We start from the raw sequence: 20,364 nt of genomic DNA, 5'->3' as shown, positions 1-20,364 counted from the left end.
CCCCAAACAAAAAACCGACCCAAAAAAAATTCCCCGGGCCCACCCCCCAAAAAAAAAAAAAAAAAAAAAAAAAATCCTCCAACATGTAAGACATTGTTCCACTGTAATGACTCCTCAGTTAGATGTTTCCTCTCACCAATAGAGATGTGCCTGGAGGTGCCAAAGATACAGTAAACCAGCACCGGGTAGAGGGAGGAGTAAAGTCCCAACACGGGGCGCAAAGAGGCCAGGAGAGCATATGCCATACCTTATGTAGCAAAAGAAGAAATCCAGTTGAAGACTGTGACTACTTTTGTTACTTTGTTTGCTCCCATGTCTTCCCATTAAATGTGAAGCATCAGTGCTTAACCCCCGCCCCTAAATTTCACGTAGTCAAATTTTTTAGCAAATAAACCAATAAACTTAGAACTCAGTTTACATGAATACAAACCCTGTGGCAGATGCATGATTCCCACACTGCAGCCAGACATCAGATCACTTATGATATTTTCTCGAAATGGGTATTTTGGCAGCCAGGAGAGAATGGGAATCCAGGTCAGTATTACGTTCTTCACCTGAGACACGGAGCACCTGCAGCAAAACAAACAACCAACCAAACAAACCAAAAAGCAGAAAGAAGCAAAACTTTTCTCAGTGTTTTGTTTGCAGGTTATTGAAGACACCTTTTTGTCTTTATTAACCAACAAGACCTTGTTCATGTTTATGCATGTAGTCAAATAAGATACATGCTGAGAGGTTTATCAGCTGGCCTCAAGATACAGTAGAGATCAGGATAAAACCACTGCTGTTCCTATTACACTGCAAGAGCATCTACAGCCAAAGCATACACAAGCTTGCTTGACATATGTTGTAATTTTCTCAGAAAACTTTTGTAATACCTTTTCTTCTGATCCTGTCTAAATTTATTAGTTGTTTTATATTATCAAATCACCTAAATGCAAATTAATGCACAGGCAAATAAAAGCACTTTTAAAGATCCAACACTAAGTTTGAAATCCAGTGCTTCTGTCCAGAGCATATTTCTGTCCCCCTTTTTTTTTTTTTTTTATCATTTGTCAGCAGCGCCTCCACCCTCACATTTCTTCTCTTCTTTGGTTTTACCTCAGCATGTCTTTCATCCGTTCGCTAACGGTCGGTTTGGTGGACCATGTCCCTTTTTGGGCCACCGTTTCCAGGCGGGACTCATCCAGGACTTCCCTGTGGACGACGTACTCCCCAAAAGTTGTGTATCCATCCTCCATGTTTTCGTCTGGTCGAGCAAAATCTGCAAACAACCATCAAACCTCTGTCTGCTTAAGGCTCCTGCTCTCTGCTCAAGGGTCTCTGTGTGTGAAAGAGATGCATCAGGTGTCACCATACTTCAGTACTGAGTAACAGCGCTTGTTTCCTTTTAAACTGAGGGAGTGACTGAGAGTGAGAATCTGCACCGGTGTGTGGGAGTGAACATTTCTCTCCTGTCTCCAGAAGAGACACCATCCCTGACTCTCATGGGCAGTTCTGGACAGGAGTCAATACGGGCCTACTCTTCCTGATGCTGGCCCATCTACTGAAGAAATAATGCTAAATCAATTACATATGATGATATGCACTGGCATAGGAACCCTAACTAATTGATATTTTGGATCTATTTCATCTCTAACTTTCACAGTTTTACTTTAATTATAAATTTCAAAATTAAGGTGTTGCATATTTAGCTTCTTTCGTTTGAGATAGGATAACAGTTTTCATCTGCTAGATCGAGGGTCTGAAACATTGCCACCCCGGAGCTGCAAGACGTTTTTTGGCTTGCTTAATATAATAAATTATGAAATATTACCCAGGTTTTTGTTTTGTTTTGTTTCACAGGTTTGCTTTGTGTCCCCATGGAAAACCCTGGCTCCACAGTGGCCTACCTGTTAAATTTGGTCTAGAGCCAGCACTGCTGATACTCAGGTAAGCAAACAAGCACATATATCAGGGGTTGCCCAAAGTCGGTCCTGGAGGGCCGGCGTCCTGCATGTTTTAGTTATCTCCCTGGTTTAACGCACCTGGATCAAATGATTTCTCGTTAGAAGACCTAAGAGGAACATTGACATGCTGAAAAGATTGTTACTACCACCAGGGAGAGAACTAAAACATGCAGGATGCCGGCCCTCGAGGATCGACTTTGGGCCCCCCTGAGTCATATATACTTGTTTATTGTGTTCTGTAAGCATCCATTGGTGTTGTTTGTGTGTAAGAACAAGTTGTACCGAAATCTTATCTTTATGACATCCTGAATTTTATGAACAAAGAACATTCGCTCTGAAGGAACTGTTATGATTTTGTTTTCCATATTGAGCAAAATGCAGCCAACATATCATAAAATGTATGAGTGGATTCCTAGAACATTCAACACTTCTTTTCAATGTTTTTTTTATATTTAACGGGAAAGAGAAGGGGGAGGGGGGGGGGGCGAAAAAAGTCATAAAAAATACTTTTGGTTCAAAGTAGCTTGGAAACTGAAACAGAGTCTTTGGAAAATCTCACAGTTTGTGAACTTTTCATGGGTTCCAGATTCTTTACTCATTCTCCTTGCCAAAACCTTTTAGTTGCCTTGGACTATCACAGATATTTGGTGATGTTAAGATAAAATCACAATTGAAGTTTCAATCAACTTATTCAATCTTTAGCATAAAACTTTTAAAATAAGCGTCAAATCTTTCTATTTTTAGCCTTAAAATAATAATAAAAAAAAATAGATATATGATGATGGACATATTGTTAAATTTTAGGATAAGAATTATTGATTTTTTTTGCTGATTTTTGCACTTAGCTTATGTAAATTTGTTTTCATTTGACAGTCAGGTTAAAATAATGATAACTGATAGCACTAATGTTAATGCACACTGCTAAAAAACTACTTTAAAAGTATGTAGGTTTAACTCAGCAGAGATGTATTACTTTATTATTGACGTTAATTTTGATTGTTAGGTTGATGTTCAATGTTGAGAACTACTATGCATGTCTGAATAAAATGTCTTGTAAGAAAAAAAACAAGGAGGGATTTTGTTTAAATCTAATTTTAAATTTAGTGCTTTTTTGCAAGCAGAATCAGAAAAAAAGGTTTTATTATTGATATAATTTATTGATCTTATTTATCTTGGACACCACACAGCATTTGCATTTATACATTTTGAGTCATTTTTTCGCTGTCTTTTACTCAGTGACTACTACTAAAACCAATGGTTTATTGAGCATTCAAGTGAAGGAATAGCTGACCCACATGAGGAAATTCCACTTAAGAAAAAACAGGAGCTTCCAATGGATCAGTGTTAAATGCAACAGTCCTCCACATATTAACCATGGGCCCTGTCACACACATACACATACACATACACACGTAAATGTGTGATTTTAACACCCAGGAACATTTTGCTGACCAAGCACAGCTGAAAGAACAGCTTGTTTTGAATGAGAGAACATTGAATCAAGGGACAGTTATGCAAAGACAAAGTCAGACATCTTGAGTAGTTCCTCCAGATCTCAGCATGCTTGACGCTAACATTTGACCTCATTTTAAGGAGGTTATATTAGAACAATGCTAAAAGCAATAAACTTAAATAATAATAATAATTTAGTTGCATCAAAAAGTTGTATTTCATATCATTTTCTTTAAAAATTATGTTATTTACTTTTATGTTGCTAATTTGCAAAATCCTCTAACGCCTTTTTTTCTGAACTAATCAGCATCAGCTAAGTTGCACTGATTATTGTTTGCTAAATCTTCACCTATGTTAGGCCTGATCAAACACAAACATCCTTCAAAAATCTCTGTTATCTTGAGTTTGAAGTGTCTGCATCTTTATGAGAGTCTCCACTCACCTTCAGGCTGCTATCAGCTCTCATCTAGAACTAAAAGCCAGGTTAAATCAGTTGTCTCCTTTAACAAGTTAAATAACATTTTAAAAGGCAGTCTGTTCTCTTTCTAACTTGAAGCTCATAAAGTTATTTTTTGTAAGTAGCTGGTAAATAATACTGTGCGATTGTAAAGTTTTGCATTTTGTCATGTTCTAACATGACAAACCAAACCAAACCTTTTTATGACACAAAGCAACACAAAGTACCACATAAAAGAAAGTTGTGTTTAGAGCCTCGCATATTATTTTCCATGTAGGCCAAAAAGTTAAATTTGGTCTTATCTGACCAAATCACATTCTTCTAGCTTTGCTTCATGAACTACAAGGCTCCTGGGAAACTGGCAATGGGAGTACTAATAACTTTCTGACAGAATTGGCTTATTTCTTGTCTCTCGACTTGTGGAGTGCATGGCTGATAAATGTTCTGTAAACAGTTTATCCCATCTGTGGATTTCTGCTCCAGTTACCACTGGAGCAGCTTGCTGGCTGACACCTCCTGTGTTTGACCTCTCAGTTTGGGTAGACTGTCCATATTTTGGTAGGTTTGAAATTGTTATTGCTCACTTTTTCCTTTTTTTGATGATGGATTGAACAGAGCCCTGTGAGATGAATGAAATTTTAGACATTGCTTTAATTCTCCACAACTTAATTCCTGATAAGGTATCCATGATGAGGTGGAATGTTTTTTTTTTTTTTGTGAAGTGCCTTGAGACAACATTTGTTGTGAGTATTAACCACATAATTAAAGTGAAGTGAACCTGTCCGCTTGATGTTTTGTTAGCATTTTGTTCATTTTATGTTAGACCAGGATCCCTAATTAATTGTTTCTCTGCCATTGTTTTGCATCTGAGTACCGATTGTCAGACTCTTGTGCTCCATCTCTTATCATGATAACTTTATTCTTGTTTGTCTACTATGAGGTTGCCTTCTTTTTCTTATAAGTGTTGGTTTGACCCTCAACATGCAGGCTTGCATTTTGGTCCTGGATGACAGATCCAGGGTCTGGATAGAAACCCGGTGGGATGAGTGAAACATCTCTGCAGAGCCATTTAACTGTTTGATGCTCCCTATAGACAGACCTACAGAACTTTTAAGACGTGCTTTAAAAATCAGATCTTGCCTTGTCATTGTTGACAGGAAAAGATCTGCAGACCAAAGTTCGTGTACTCAAATCAAGTGTAAACTGAGGCCTACGTGAGTGAAACCTGCGTTCCAAGGTCCGAATGCTCACAGGTTGGAAGAAGTTTGACCAAAGGAGCAAATGTCCGTGCATGCATGCCACTCTCTCCTGTGGTTGTGGAAGGTAGCATGCTCAACTGTGCATGAAACACTGTTAGCAAATAGTCAGCCTGTAATGAGTCTGTGTGGAAATTCATGTCACCTCCATTAACCTGTCGGGAAGACAGACACACCTCCCGCCACATGAAGTCACGTGACAGAAACTGCAAACTGCACTTCATCCATGAGTGACATGAAAAGGGAAGACAAACAAGTCTGCTTTGACCCATAGCATCAGTTGTTTACACAGACATAACAATAAGCCTAATTCGGTTCAGTACACTGTGACTTTGACTGTTCTACTTTCAACAGTTACGTGATGTCTGACAGGATGTCTGCTGTACTATGACACCCTGTAAATGTGTTGCAAATCTTTATGTGACAATCTTCCATGGCTTTATTCAACAGTCTGAGTACTTTATGCATATGCATGCTCTGTTTTTCTCTCTCCATTCTCAGTTTGTGGATTCACTCATTCCAAATCACCAGGTTTTGGGTTTCGGTCAGCTGATTCCAGAGGCTCGGTCATATAATCAATCACTACTCTCCGTTTTTGGACAAAAACAATTACCTTTCACAATTTAGACTTTGATAAAGCATGAAAACATGCGTGACCCAGAGTTAAAACAGTTCACACACATCCTGCTTTTCAAGTAGGGTGGCTAAGCCATCTATCCAGACTGAAACGTTTGAGATTTTCTTTCTTCTCTTGAAAAACAGTGACTTGTATTGTTGTAGACATTCAAATTGAAATGGAGCACTGATGTTAGAATGAGAGATAGCGTAGCTGTAAACATAAACTCAGCTGCAGCTCTGCTTGCAGTGGCTGGTCTATTTTAAACTCACTTCATCTATGAGCTTGATGTTGTCTGCTATGCCTTCCCAAGCTGTAAATAGCACAGAGGACAAGTGCAGCACACCTTCATAAACAAGCCTTAGACGTAGCTTGTAATGTGACAATTTATGAGATCTACGTTGAGAAACCTCTTGGTTTTGGGAAACAGGTATGACTATTTTTGTTACTGTGCTTCTTAAGTTTGTTAAATACATTCTCAAGTGTGTCTTTATTCACATTGAACTCCCTGTCCATGCACCTGGAAGTGACTTGTGAATGTTTAACCTACTCATTGACTGTCTATTGTATGCTTAGAGGGAAAAGCATCGAAAGGATTTTTCGTACTTTCTGACAGCTGCACTTTGAGATCAACTGCACACATTGCATTCGAAATAGAACATCATCTGAATGCATTTGTTTCAACTGTTTTTGAATTAACAAAAGAATAAAGTCAAATTCGGAATAAGTTTCGATCTCTTTCCCCTTTTGTCTTTGACAAATTTGGCATAAAATCACAAGTTTTTTTTTTATTTATTTTTTTATCCCTAAACTGACAGAAGTGGTGCAAACATTTACACCAAGCCTCTATAGAGACTGAGGTGCAGCCGTCTGCTCAGGAACATTTATGCTCCCAGTGTTGTGAAACTTTCCGTTAAGTACATGATGAGAATTGAACTCTTTGTCTCTGAGACTTTAATTAAGTTTGTTAGAATGAAGAGAGCTGCGCTAGCAGGAGTCTTCCCCAGAGCTCTGGCTGCTTGCAGGCAGCCCACACACATTTATAACGCTGCATCGAAACCACACATCCTCCTCCCGTTTTTTTTTTCAAGATGACCTTCGCATTCCAACAGTTGGAGCAGGGCTCTGAGCTACACCACTTCGTTGACATCCAGCAGACACTCGGCTCTGTTTCACTTAGTGATCGACCATTAAATTCATGTAAGAAAATACTGAATTTAAAAGTAACATTTCCCATTACATTTTCACCCTTTTCAATACAAGTAAAACATATTATTCATGCAAGCTTTAATAAGTCAATTTTATTTAAGACCTTCGCATCACATCTTGATGATTCTTAAACCACTTTTCTTAAAAATTAATGACTTAAAACTCAGTGTCAGGACCCAAACTTCTTCTACATCGCATATTAAACGTTGCAATCAGAAAACTTAATTAAAACATTTCTGTAGAAAATAGAAAGTCTTCTTACAGTCCATCACTGTCCAACTAATTATTATTCCTCCGTAAGAACAGTGTAACCTGTGCACTGATCTTGGAAAAATAGGGGAAAGAAATATTTTTTGCAAACGGCGCTTATCATTATGTTCTTCATGTTGAATTGTCTCTGCATGCCTCTGGAAGTGATGGGCGGCCTTTATCTTTTAGCTGCTTTTTAATTAACAGAGGAATAAAGTAAGATTTGAGAATAAGCTTAAATCTTTATCCCCTGTTTACTTCGACACATTTTGCATAAAATGCCACGTTTTTATCCCCAAGCTGACATCAGTGGCACAGTCGTCTACAACAAGCCTCCATGGAGAGCGAGGTGCAGCCGTCTGCTCAGGAGCAGCATGGGTCATTTCTGCTCAGGCAGCTCGCCAGAATGAGAGCGGCTGAGGAGCTCACTGACGTGGTCCTGCTTGCAGAGGGTATTTCCTTCCCATGCCACAAGGTGGTGCTGTCTGCATTCAGCCCTTACTTCCAGGTAAAAAAAATAAATTAACATGCCACTCTGCAGAGAGTAGATTTTAAAGATTTAAAAGGACAACACAAGACGTCTCAGCCTGTGTTTGGCCAAACTGTTTGAAACTAATGTCTAGTCTATTGAAATCAAGTGATTGTTTGGCTGCAGGCTATGTTTACATGTGGTCTGAAGGAAACTCGAGGAGGAGAGGTGCCCCTCAGAGACACAGCTGCACAGAGCCTCGAACTGCTGCTGAAGTTCATGTATTCTGCTGAACTCCCTCTTTGTAACGACAACATCCAGGGAGTGGCTGCTGCTGCCTTCCTGCTCCACGTGGATGGAGCTTTTAGGTGAGATGATAATCTCGGTGTGGTTGTATTTCCAACAACCAGCGACCATTATACAGGAGCTAAAAGGTTTTTACTTCCCACAATGCTGTTTTTTTTTAGGTTGTGTCAGAGCCACATGGAGGCCCACATGGACGCCTCAAACTCTGTTGGGCTGTACTATTGGGCCAGAGATCTTGGTGCTACTGATCTGGCTGACTGTGCTTTGAGATACATCTGTCAACACTTTACCCAGGTGAAGCAAATGCTGTCAAATTTTCTTTCAACTAGAGCCTTATATTAAAAAAAAAAAAAAAAATTAAAAAAATAAAAACATCATCAGTTTATTTTCTGCATCTTTCAAGGTTTGTGAGGAAGAAGAAGTGCTGGACCTTGATGCCCAGCGTCTCGGGACTCTACTGGGATCGGATGACCTCAACATATCTCAGGAGGAACTCGTGCTTGAGTTGGTGCTGCGGTGGGTTGAGAGGCACAGGGACAACTCTCAGAGCAAAACCCAGGCTGTGGAGTTGCTCCGGCGGGTGCGACTAGAGCTGGTGGATCCTGGATTTCTCCGGAAAGCGAGGAGGAGGAACCCGGTGAGATGGGAACCAAATAATGAGGTTACTAGTCATAACCAAAAAAATATCAAAACATTATCAGATAGAGTGTGTAGATTTTTTTAAAATGTAGAAATAAATGTCCTAGGTGCTGCTGCGGGATGCAGAGTGCTTTGGGATGATCGATGCTGCCCTGCAGACCTCAGGTCTCTGTGAGACGTCCGCTCCACCTCGTCCACCTCTTCGATACGGCATGGAGACAACGGATTTGCTGCTCTGTTTGGGTGGAGTGAACACCGAGGGTGTGCCAGCGAGACGTGGAGGACTTGCTGACCAAAGTTTTTGTTTTGCACCCCTTGGTAGAAAGACCTACTACATCCCGTCTCCGCTGAGGGACTGTGGCGGCCAGGGCCAGGTCACAGCAGGAGCAGTGACCCTGGACAGCAGCATACTGGTGGCTGCAGAGGCAGAGGATCAACACAGGAGGAAGAGGCTGGATATCTATAAGTTAGGACAATTCCTTGAAAAAGCATTCATATTTCTTGAACTTGTTACAACTGAAAACTTTTCCAAATCGTCACTTTTGAAAAATAATGACCTATGTGATTTATTATTATTATTATTATTATTATTATTATTATTATTATTTTTATTTTTATTATTATTATTATTATTATTATTATTATTATTATTATTATTATTTTACATTTTTTTGCCATAAGTGATTTATTTTGCAAGAGGTAGTGATTTTTTCCCCCCAACAAAATCATCTTTAGGCAAAAAATAATTTAGGCCATTATTTTGTGAAGGTGATGAAACAATACTAAAAAATGGTGGCATGCATGTGTTCAGCTCTCTTTTTAGTTGTTATAGGTGCTTATTGAACAAATACAAAATTTTGTACGATTTTTAATGAATTATGAATTAATGTGTGAGCAACAGACAACCTTAATTTCCCTACGGGATTAATAAAGTTTTACCTAACCTAACCTAACCTAACCTAACCACAACGAATACTAATGAACACAGCACCCTGCTGTGTTTTCAGCAGAGTAAGGCTTTTAAATCCTTCTGAAAATGGAAAGAATATGAAATATCTGCAAAACTACCATGGGATTGATGTATTCCCAAGCTGACAGATTGTCAAAGTCAGTATTATTCTGAGAAGCATCCAAGAAGTCCATGATAACTCTGGAGGAACTGAACAACCGCTAAGACAACTTTAATCATGTATTCCACAAACCTGGTCTTAATGGAAGACTGGCATAAAAAAAAAAAACCAAAAAAAAAACCCTGTTGTTGGAATAATAGCAACGATAAATCACATTTGCATTTTACTACAAGCCATTTAGGACAGACGTTCCCAACCCTGGTCCTCAGAGCCCAGGGGACTGCAGGTTTTAGACGCATCTCCACTCCACCACAACTGATTCAAATAATTGCAGTAACTCCTTAGCTTACCTCCACCATCTGCAGAAGCCTGTTAATCACCCTCTCATTAAAGACAGGTGCACAGCAGCAGAAAATTGGAGATACTTATAAACTGATGTTCACACATGCTCTCCATCTATTGTGACTGAGTTTGAGAGACAGCAATGAATGTCCAGATGCTCAACACTGGTAGACACCTTGATCAAAGAATTTGATGGAGTTCAGGAAAGCTGCATGCACTCCACACACAGGCCAGTCATAAAATCTCAACAAAATATACTGAATTATGTTGATGTATAGATACGAAATGGGGAAAAGGAGCATGGACACTTTTCAAGGCACCGTATGTGGAAAATGAGACATTTAAAAAACAAAAAATCGCTGTTTCTGTTTCAGATACAGTCATTCTGAGGAGAAAATCTGGGTGAAGCTCTGCTCTGCACCCTACAGAGACATGTACGCTTTGGGGTTGGTCGGAGATGCTCTGTACCTCGTCGGCGGTCAGATGAAAGTGCGCAATCACTACGTCATAACGGACAGTGTGGACAGATGGTCGCTGAAGAGAGGAGGCAGCTGGCTCAGTTTCTCTCCTTTACCTCTTGCTTTGGCCTGCCACTGCGCTGTGAGCCTGAAGGAGCGTCTCTACGTGCTGGGGGGCTGGACCCCACAGGTACAATGTGTATGCGATCATGTGTCAGAAGGAAAAGCGATGCTTAGAGTAGGCTTGGGCCAACTAATAGAAAAATCCTAAACAATATGGAGAGCCATTTCAGCCAAAATTACTTAAATAAATGGATTCTTTTTTCCTATTTATATTTGCTTATTTATACATTTATTTATTACTTTATTTGTTTATTACTTTATTTACTTATTTATTTATTCCCACATTTATTTCTGCCTGTACTTTTTTCATTTCCCTTGTTCATTTCCCATGAATCAGGAACAAATAAGTACAAATGAATAAGGAAAATGGAAAAAGGACAGGCAGAAATAAATACGGAAATAAATTAATAAATTTATATATAAATAGATATAAATAGGAATAAAGAAACCAATTATTTATCTATTTATTTAATTATTTACCTGTTTATTTATTTATTTCATCTTGGCTGAAATGGCTCTCCATCATCTGAACATTTGATCTTATTCTTTTCATCAATGTTCATGCAAATTAAAACGCTTTGTCTCCCCCTACTGGTAGAAACAACGAAGGGTGTTTAAAAAACTGTCCATTTCTTAGCTGATTAAATTCAAGCATGATTAAACTCTTCTCTGTAATTTATTTTGATTTCTAAGTGAGTTCCCTGTTTTCCTGTCTTTGAACTGCCCATCTTCCCTCTCGTACCTCAGGACCAGCCAGATGACGAGCCTGACAAGCTGAGTAACAGAGTGTTTCGATTTGACCCGAGCAAAGACAGGTGGACAGAGTGTGCCAGGATGAAATACTCCAGGTACCGCTGCGGCACAGCTGTACTCAACGGAGAAATCTACATATTAGGTCAGACTCCAGGACTATACACATATTTATCCTAGTTCAGTTTAGTTTATTTATATAGCAACAATTTACACAAAAAATTCTTTCAAGGCACCTTTTGTGACAAACGGGTCCAAAGTTTGCATGTCAATGTCCTGAAAAAGAGACATGGCAAAACGCAAAACCTAGCCTGGAGAACTAAAGAGAGAACACAAATATTAACTGAAGAAATAGCTCAGTCAGAAAATCATTTCAGGAAAGATACAGCTTAACTCAGGCACACCGGGGCAGGAATACTGTTAGGAAGAAATGAACAATAAAAAGAAAAGCTTTTGATAGCAATGATCTCTGTCACTCCGCCCCCACTGTAACTTTATTTCTATGGAGAAGAAAAACAGAGCACACATTTCTATTTGTTACAATAACTGGGTCACCGACTCTGCTGAGGAAAATAGACACAACTAACCCAAAGTCACTGAACCAGCCATCTTCAATGGAAAGTGTAAAAATGCAGCTGGGCAAAGGCATATGAAGTTTATTTTAAGTTTTCTGAACGGAAACATTTTTGTCTGTGTGTGTTTACAGGCGGTATAGGATGTGATGGCGAGGACTGTGGACAATCACGCCGCTGTCTGAGCTCCGTAGAAATTTACAACCCAGATGCAGACAGCTGGAGGCCCGGTCCAACGCTCCCTACAGCCCTGCTTTCGCTTCGAACCAACGCCTCCAACATAGGAACGGTAGAAGGAAAGCTCTACCTCTGCGGATACTACAAAGGGGTTGGTGAGTGACACTTCCTGTTCCTATATATGGTTTTCAAGCTGCATTCTGGATGCATCAGAATAAAGGAATGTAAGATGACGAATGAGACATTGTTTCTAACCCAAATTAGATTTTTGGGTCAAGCATCATCATCGTCATACGTTTACTGCAGGTCGTCATGAGATCATCACCAAGGAGATTTTGGAGTTAGACCCTGCAGACTATGTATGGACAGTTGTGGAAAGACGAGCGGCGATGCACGACAACTATGATGTTTGTCTGGTGGCTAACCTCAATCCTCGGGACCTCCTGACACCCTGACACAAGCACCTCCTCTTGACTCTCTGGGCAACAACATTGCGGGGGCCTGATATGTGTGTGTGTTGGAGGGGGTACGGGGTGTCTGCAGGAGCAGCCATTTTTACAAAGCTTCATTCTAACATAAACTCTTCACTCCCACATGCCATACATCTCAAAACAAGACTAAATGAAATAGGCCTGTGTGCATTTAGTTTGTGTGAACCATTTCGCTGCTTGACAGATAAAATGGATGACTTTCATTGAATAGCTTTTAATTAAAACACTTTCTCAGAGGCTTGCAGAATTGGTTTTTGTTTTTTTGTTTTTTTAACAAAAGTTGTCTGTAAAACTTAGCATAAAAACAGATCGTAGGTGCCTTTTTGCAACCTATTTGACATGAACATACAATAATTTCAGGATAAACTTCCTGACGTCATTTTGTAAAGCACACTCCAAGCTTAATAGCTACCCTGGAAGAGATGTGTAAAAATGTTTAAGATGTGTAAAAATCTTTTTTATGCAGTAACATGCTTTTACAGAAAGCTCATCTTGAAATTTAGATTACATATTCGGTGAAATTAATTTAATTTAGAATTATCATTATACTACTAAAACTTTCCACTACCATTTTTGACAAACAGACAACACTTTTTTTTATATATATTTTTTCCATACAGTTTCACAGAGAAAGGTATTTTTGACCATTTCTTTTTGCACAATTTTTCAGAAGCCTGGATCCTTTCTTTTTAGGATGTAGGTCTTTGAACTGTGATGGTCAGTGAATGAATGAATGAAGTTTTGTTGCCAGAATGATCATTTTGGTGTTGATTTGACCATGTTCTACGTTTTAAAAAAGCAAAAAAAGAAAAATTTGGAAGAATTAATTCTGTAGCATCTTCAGATTTAGTGGAACTCTTGTAACAACCATAAGTCATAACCACGACTCTGGGAGTATCTTTAAGCGGCTTCAAGGCAACCAGTGTCCTTCTACAAGGATAACAGTGCAGGTGTGTCAGTGGGAGTGATGAAACGTGGGAAACTCCTCTGACATTCCCAGAAAGGATACTTCCAGCTTCCCAGCTTCCAGTCTGAATCCGACATGAAGGAGTGGTTTTTCCTGGCTTTGGGTGAGTGAACTAAAGCCTGTTCTTTTTTAAAATTTTCACTGCATGCTTTCATATTGCCATTTAGCCATAACATAGATTACGCAATCAGAATTTCTGAATAACTTACTTTTTGCAATAATAGAGCTGGTATATTTTTTACACCACAAAAGCCGTCTGTGCATGTGTTGCATGATCCTATCTCCTGAAACTAAGATGGTCCATGAATAATTCTTTAAATAAATTGATGCAAATAGTTCAAACAAATTCAAACAACCTCTGGTTGAATCATGATGTGTATTTTGAAGGAAAAATAAGGAAGAGTTTCCTGAATGACTGAAGATTTTCAGTTTTACCGTCAAGAACAATGGATGGATGCCTACCTGCACTGGTTCAATTATTAATCAACACTTTCTTCGTCATTCTAGAATGTCTCTTTATGCAAATATGTCACCAGTCCTTACTGCAAAAGAGACGCTGTGCTTTCCAAGTGACAAACATAAGGAACCACGGCTACTCTGCAGCTGGGAATGTGAGTGGCTCCGTGCAGCTCTGTGAAAACACCGACTGCTGTATGGCCATTTATCGAATCATAAATGGCCAGCTGGAGGTCGACACGCTCGGTGAGAAAGCTCCATGCCCAAACGAGAGAATCAGGAAGTTATTTAACAGAAAAACAGTCAAAATTTATGTTAATTTAAAATCCAAGAACAAAGATTTATGAAGGAATAATTCTTTCAAACATCAAGAGTGTTTATGCATTATTCTTATTCATGTGTTTGTTATTTTTTAGCGTGCGACAGGGTAAAAATGCTTTGCCCACATGAAAGCTGCAAGGCGCAACCACACTTCATAGATAACTTTGTGACATGTACATGCAGTACAGACCTGTGCAACAGAAACATCTCATTGAGTCCAGAACCAGAACAGCCTCCAGAAACCCACCACCATATAGCAGGTACTCACCAAAAGCAATTTTTGCTTTGTTTTCACAAAGTGTGACTAATTCAAACAAAAATAAAAAAGGAAAGAAAAGAAAAGAAAAGGATCTGTATTTGTTTTTTGCCCTTTTTTCTTTTAGTTGAAATCACACAAGCAGTGGTGGTGGTGTTGATTCTGTCCCTCGCCGTTCTCATCGTTATTGCTGTCAAGTGGAGAAAACTCTGCAAGGAAAAGAGTAAGCTTCATTTTCTGGTGTTTTGTTTTTAGAAGTTTTTTTTTTGTTTTTTTTCCGGAAACATGTCGAATTACCACAACACCTTTAATGTCTCCTGCTTAGATCAGCTTAGACAGATGGATGTACTTGATATTCAGGCTTTTCCAATCAAATGTACGGCTGAAACTAGAAGATCAGAACAAAATACTGAGAAAAATTCAAAGTCCATCTCAAGCTTCCCTTTTAATGGATTTGGGAGAAACTTTAATATGTCCCATCTTTTATACACAGCTTCCTATTTGTGCTTTTTGCATTTTGCTAAAAGCTTCATTTGCTTCTGTGGTTCAGTAATAGATTTTCAGAGATTTACTCCTAAAAGATTAATCAGAACCCTGTTTTTGATCCCGCCATGAACATTTAGGGACATTGAATGTCATGAACAGACTTTGAATCTTGAAATGAACAACTTATTTTGACTGAATGTGGTATAGCCGGATAAAAAAATATATATAAAAAATACATAGGTTGTTTTCTTATGTTTTTCATAATATTAATAATGTCCCTCAAATATGTTATGAAAGATTTTACTTTTCTTTAAAATACATTTCCAGTGAAAAGATGCATGAAAAATTTCTGCAGCACATTTTTTAGTCACTGTTGCATCAACTATTGGAGTCATTGCCACAACAGTGTATTACTGGTTAAATACACCCTAATTGTTTTTCATGGAGATTTAAGTCACCATAAAAGTTCGTTATAAATGTAATGAATTTAAAATATGTTTTTGTGTAGTTAAACAATGTTGTGTATATAAAAAAAAAACAATTTTGCAGTTGTTAATAATTTGTAGAGGAATAAAATTATGTTTACTTGTACACTAAAGAATCTACATGCTTTAAAGTTGGGTAAAGTTTTAAAGGTTATGAAAGTATATAGCAAGTCTTACCTGAATGTGAATTTTTTTTATTGATTAATTTCTGTTTTCTTCATATTCAGAGTCTTTTACTGCTCTTCTTCATTTTGTCCTGTTTTTCAGCCAAAATGAAGATCCAAATTGAAGGTAAGTTCAGACACGCTGGTGAAGATCCAGATGTCTTTCTCTGATAAAGCAACACAGAGCTGGACCTTGATGGCCACTTTAGTAACAAACCAGTTATTGTCCTGATCCCACCTGTGCATTGACCTAATCAGACAAACACAAGTGTTTTTGTTCTTATATCAAACAAACAAATAAACAAAAAAACAAACAAAAAAAACGATAAATAATTCCTGAGTGATTGTTTGAACTTTTTATCTTATTTTTATGACTTTTTCAGGATGTCTCCACTAAACCTCGAGTCTCTTTCATAGTCTGCTAAAACTGTCCTTGGTGTTTATATTTGACACATAACTCCCCTTTACCTTTGCTGCTCTTCCGCAACATCTTAGCAGATGTTTAGTCAGGCCTGCTTAAAGAGAATAAATACACCTGCATGTCTGCCCAATCCACTTTAAAAGGTTTTATATAATTTTAGAGGAGTATCTGCAGTCGACGTGTCAGGACTATAATATCCAACAAACGTGTTCCTGTCAAATAAAAACTTCAGAGAACCAGATTACTGACATTGAACTGCAGGGGGTAAGTCTGACAGTGAACGTTTCCCTGTTCTCCAGCCATTTTAATTAAGTCTTAATAGCTCTTTCATTGTTTTTTTTTTGTTTTTGTTTTTTTTTATCTTACAGGTTCTTGGACAGGGGCATTTTGCAACTGTTTATGAAGGGAAGCAAAGGGGAAGTATGGTGGCTGTGAAAGTGTACGCTGAAAACGGGAAGCATCAATTTATGAATGAAAAGGAGGTTTATGAGCTTCCACTGATGAAGCACGAGAGGATTCTCCAGTTTCTAGGCACGGAGAGGAAACCAGACGATAGCAGCCTGCTCATTGTGCTCCAGTACGCTGAACATGTGAGTACGAACAGGTCCTCTCATATTAACTCTTCTGAGCTGCATAAAGGGCTTGGTTGGGGTAAACAAAAAGAAAGATCCAAGAGTAATCTTCATACCTCCTTTTATTTTTATTTTGGATGTTGACAGTTTAGCTGGATTTATATTGTTTCTCTCTCTTTTTTTTTTTTATCCTTTGGACTGAGTGCCAAACTCCTTGAGTCCTGGACAGTCGTCTTGTCTTTGATTTCAGGGTTCTCTTCATTCCTTTCTGTGTAAACACGCCAGCAGCTGGGTGCTGACCATGAGGCTGTGCCAGTCCTTATCGGAGGGACTTTCCTATCTCCACTCTGACCTCCGCAGCAATGGTACTGGCCAGAATCCCACACCACAAAAATATGTCTGCTTGTTCACATTGTAGCATTCACGCTAGAGACCTGAATCTGACGGTACTTAACCGATGACGTGTTCCTTCTAACCAAAAACTGTTACAGAAACTTGATTAGCCGGGTGATGAAATATGGATTCCTACCGCATGGTTTAGCAAAAATACTACATTTTTAAAGGGTTTGCAAAAAAAAAAAAGTGTAAATTTGCATGTAGTGTGCTGAAATCAAGGTGATTCTGAAAGAGATACATTAATCGCTTCTTCACAAGCAAATGCCTCTTTAAATCATAAACAACTGATACCCAGTTGAGATATAATGTGATAACTTATCAAAATATCACATCTCTTTCATGCAGCAGAGAAGTTTTTTGACTTCTTTTGCTAATGTTGCCAACAATAATAAGAAGGATATAATAAACTTCAAGCAGGGTGAGGCTGGATTATATTGTCGGGTTCATCGTAAATCTCGCTGCCAAGCATCTTTCAGCTCATACCCCTTAAAAAAAAAAAAAAAAAAAACTTTTAACAATTTATCATCAGTAAATTATCCAGAAATCTAGACATAGCTCTCACAAATGTTTACAACTGCAGCTGTGCAGGATACAAGCCATTGCAGAAAAATGTGACTAAAAGGATGCATTGGAAATGTCTGAGTCTTTCTCTTGCACAGATGTGCACAAGCCTCCCGTTGCCCACAGAGACCTGAGCAGCTCCAACGTGCTGGTCAGAACAGACGGGACTTGTGTCTTGTGCGATTTTGGATCCTCCACGATCCTGCGTTCTTGTTCAGGACATCGCTTCTGGAGGAACCACTCCACAACCATCACGGTGAGTAACATCAAAGATGTTACTGCCGAATTATGTCATTTAAAAAAACAAAACAAAAACAAACAAAAAAAAAAACCTCAAACAGAAAAGAAACGATCTGCACAATATAATTAGAGGTGACCGATTTTATGTCTACTGAAGCTCTTAAAAGGAACCATGCTTGTTTTTTTAAATTAACAGGGTCATCTTCAGTTTTGCACGCTCAACTACATGTCCCCTGAGATCCTGGAGGGCTCTGTGAACCTCAGCAGCAGCTCATTTCTCCTGCAGGGCGACATCTATGCCTTAGGTCTGATTTTGTGGGAGATATGGATGCGCTGTTCTGATTTGTTTGCAGGTAAGTTACTGTTGTAACAAAAGTAATATATTGATTTTTTTGGAACAGAGCTGCATTCTTTAGGAGTTTGTTTTTGCACCAAACCCAGAATAATTTCAGATTTACTAGTTGGTTCAGATACAGTTTTGCAATGTGAATCCATTTGTAAGTTTATCTCTATTTGAAGACCAATTCTGCTGTCATTGATTGGGTTAAAGTGTAGACCAGTTTAAACAGCCACAGTAAAAAAATGAACATCTTATTTATGATATTTTATAATGGGACAGATTGGGATTTTCTATATGAAATTAAGTTGTTATAAACATTTGAAACATTACCTGCGGTACCTTGTGCCATCTTCATTTACTATCCAGATTAATTCACTGAAAGTTGAAGCCAACATCCAGTAATAGAGCAATCAAAATCAAAGTGGATTCTTCTAGGATCTTAAAATAACTTCACAATAAAAGACATTATAGTGATTTTTTTTGTAAACATTTTAATCATCATCATGTTGGAGTTTGATTTGGTCTTAGCCATTCTTGGATTAACAATTATCCTCAGGTCCAGGGACTACCTAATCTGGATTAATTCTACATAAAGATGACACAATAAAAATGTTGAACTATATGCCGTTAAGTTCAGCCTTCAGATGAAAAAGATCTTTATAAATGAGGTTTTGATCCTATAAAGTATTGACCAGAGGGTGGTGCTCCAGGACTGAATGTTCGAACGGACTGCAGGAGTTCACCCTTTAACTCAGCTTTTCATTTCTTAATCAGTTGTTATAAAAGTTCTAGATATTATGAGCATGTCACGTAACACCTGTAAGAAATGTTCATCTCCTCAGAAGTCCCTCCCTAGATATTCCTAAAACCACCTAGTTATGCAGTTTGTGCACACGTCCTAACTGGTTGGTATGGCAGGTGGTTTAGTAAAATAATAATAATAATAATAATAATAATAATAATAATAATAATAATAATAATAATAATAATAATAAAACTTTAAACTGATTGAACACTCTTTTTCTGTTTCCCCATATGTGCACAGAAATGTCAAAAATGCACTTTTAGGATTTTGTGGTACAAAGAAAGCAGAAACCCAGACTGTAGCCGATAGGTTTGCTGCTTAAAGCTTGTTTTCCACATTATGTTTTTCAAAATCCTAAATTGTGCAAGACAGTTCATATTGTGCGAACAGATTACAGATTAAATTCGTTTCAGAGTTTGTGCAAACACTATCACCTACAGGGGGCGCTGTTCCAGAGCATCTCCTGCCTTATGAACTGGAGCTGGATGCCAATGTAACACTGGAGAGGCTCATCCTGTTTGTGTCTGAGATGGACAGGAGACCCTCCATTCCTGGAAACTGGGAGATGTTACCACAGGTATTAACCGAGACTTTGCTCTCGCTCATGGTTGTGTGGCTGAATATCAACAGTGTGACACGTTGACTGTAAACTAACTAAACCTTTTTCAGGGATCTGGACTGAAGGAGCTGCTGTCAGACTGCTGGGACCGAGACACAGACGCTCGGCTGTCAGCTCCGTGCATCGTAGACAGATTAATGTCTCTGTAACCTTTTAAAAGCGATGATTTTTGTTTTCTTTTTTTTTTCAAGTTGATACATTTATGGATATAAAGACACTAGTTCTCGTTTTGTCTCACCGCTGTTTGTTGAAGTTTCTCATTTTTAGCGTACTAACAGTTCACATGTAATCTGATCGCATAAGCTTTCAATAAAGACGTTTTTGATTGAAGTTTGATTACTTTTTTTATTTAGAAAAAAATAGTCACACGTCATGGAGATGCTAGCAAAAAACAAAATTATATAAAACAAAATAATGTGAAAATTTGCTGGGGCAGTAATCGCTACATTTAAATGCTATACATTGTGTGTTGCATTGAAGCATAATGAACACATTCCACTGTCTTTTCCATCCTGCACAACTGTTTTTTATTATTATTATTATTATTATTTTATCACCTTTTGATTTTATGTGACACATTCTTCACACTGGTTTTAACAAAGAGATGCATTTGGCAGAAAAGTGCGAGGAACCTCTGGCAATTTCTGTGACTAAATTTGTGCATCTCGGGCTCATTCATTCAGTGTAGCA

General features: G+C 38.3%; 3 protein-coding genes across 6 annotated transcripts in view; 2 read left to right on the top strand and 1 right to left on the bottom strand.

The window, feature by feature from the left end:
• The window catches only part of LOC106949193 (solute carrier family 26 member 6-like), an 11,876-nt gene extending 10,424 nt beyond the window's left edge, over positions 1 to 1,452 (bottom strand). The window contains exons 1-3 of the mRNA XM_015035307.1: positions 1,102 to 1,452; positions 431 to 570; positions 137 to 247 (exon numbers count right to left, since the gene is read on the bottom strand). Coding sequence (XP_014890793.1) covers positions 137 to 247; positions 431 to 570; positions 1,102 to 1,241 — 391 coding nt within the window. The 5' untranslated portion in view covers positions 1,242 to 1,452. The remainder of the gene's footprint in view (positions 1 to 136; positions 248 to 430; positions 571 to 1,101) is intronic.
• Positions 1,453 to 6,005: 4,553 nt separating this feature from the next.
• Positions 6,006 to 12,826, top strand: LOC106949191 (kelch repeat and BTB domain-containing protein 12-like). Of its 3 annotated transcripts, none has more exons than XM_015035302.1 (10): positions 6,010 to 6,160; positions 7,489 to 7,696; positions 7,844 to 8,025; positions 8,125 to 8,257; positions 8,367 to 8,600; positions 8,710 to 9,068; positions 10,389 to 10,662; positions 11,343 to 11,490; positions 12,052 to 12,249; positions 12,401 to 12,826. In XM_015035302.1, exons 2-10 carry the CDS (start codon positions 7,526 to 7,528, stop codon positions 12,547 to 12,549), a joined length of 1,848 nt encoding a protein of 615 aa, XP_014890788.1. In that variant the 5' UTR covers positions 6,010 to 6,160; positions 7,489 to 7,525; the 3' UTR covers positions 12,550 to 12,826. The 3 variants fall into 3 exon arrangements, with proteins under 3 accessions (XP_014890789.1, XP_014890788.1, XP_014890787.1); XM_015035301.1 differs by having other exon boundaries at positions 8,367 to 8,624; XM_015035303.1 differs by lacking the exon at positions 12,401 to 12,826 and having other exon boundaries at positions 6,006 to 6,160; positions 8,367 to 8,624; positions 11,343 to 11,443; positions 12,052 to 12,158.
• Positions 12,827 to 13,477: 651 nt separating this feature from the next.
• Positions 13,478 to 20,004, top strand: LOC106949192 (bone morphogenetic protein receptor type-2-like). Of its 2 annotated transcripts, XM_015035306.1 has the most exons (12): positions 13,478 to 13,655; positions 14,060 to 14,254; positions 14,425 to 14,589; positions 14,713 to 14,808; positions 15,824 to 15,847; positions 16,302 to 16,405; positions 16,510 to 16,731; positions 16,964 to 17,078; positions 17,769 to 17,926; positions 18,107 to 18,263; positions 19,496 to 19,632; positions 19,725 to 20,004. In XM_015035306.1, exons 1-12 carry the CDS (start codon positions 13,628 to 13,630, stop codon positions 19,821 to 19,823), a joined length of 1,500 nt encoding a protein of 499 aa, XP_014890792.1. In that variant the 5' UTR covers positions 13,478 to 13,627; the 3' UTR covers positions 19,824 to 20,004. The 2 variants fall into 2 exon arrangements, with proteins under 2 accessions (XP_014890792.1, XP_014890790.1); XM_015035304.1 differs by having other exon boundaries at positions 13,478 to 14,254.
• The last annotated feature ends 360 nt before the right edge of the window (positions 20,005 to 20,364 follow it).

This window comes from Poecilia latipinna, unplaced genomic scaffold (genome assembly GCF_001443285.1).
Source record: "Poecilia latipinna isolate Pla-1442-1.1 unplaced genomic scaffold, P_latipinna-1.0 Scaffold330, whole genome shotgun sequence".
Taxonomy (NCBI): Eukaryota; Metazoa; Chordata; class Actinopteri; order Cyprinodontiformes; family Poeciliidae; genus Poecilia; species Poecilia latipinna.
This window is presented reverse-complemented; position numbering and strand designations above follow the sequence as displayed.

Excerpts from the sequence above, each read along its gene's own strand:
- LOC106949192 (XM_015035304.1), top strand. The coding sequence starts at position 13,999 with ATGGATGGATGCCTACCTGCACTGGTTCAATTATTAATCAACACTTTC. Across the intron at positions 14,809-15,823 it reads AAAACTCTGCAAGGAAAAGA|CCAAAATGAAGATCCAAATT; the intron begins GTAAGCTTCATT and ends CCTGTTTTTCAG. Across the intron at positions 19,633-19,724 it reads ACTGGGAGATGTTACCACAG|GGATCTGGACTGAAGGAGCT; the intron begins GTATTAACCGAG and ends AACCTTTTTCAG.
- LOC106949191 (XM_015035301.1), top strand. The coding sequence starts at position 7,526 with ATGGAGAGCGAGGTGCAGCCGTCTGCTCAGGAGCAGCATGGGTCATTT. Across the intron at positions 8,026-8,124 it reads CACGTGGATGGAGCTTTTAG|GTTGTGTCAGAGCCACATGG; the intron begins GTGAGATGATAA and ends GTTTTTTTTTAG. Across the intron at positions 8,625-8,709 it reads GATGGGAACCAAATAATGAG|GTGCTGCTGCGGGATGCAGA; the intron begins GTTACTAGTCAT and ends TAAATGTCCTAG.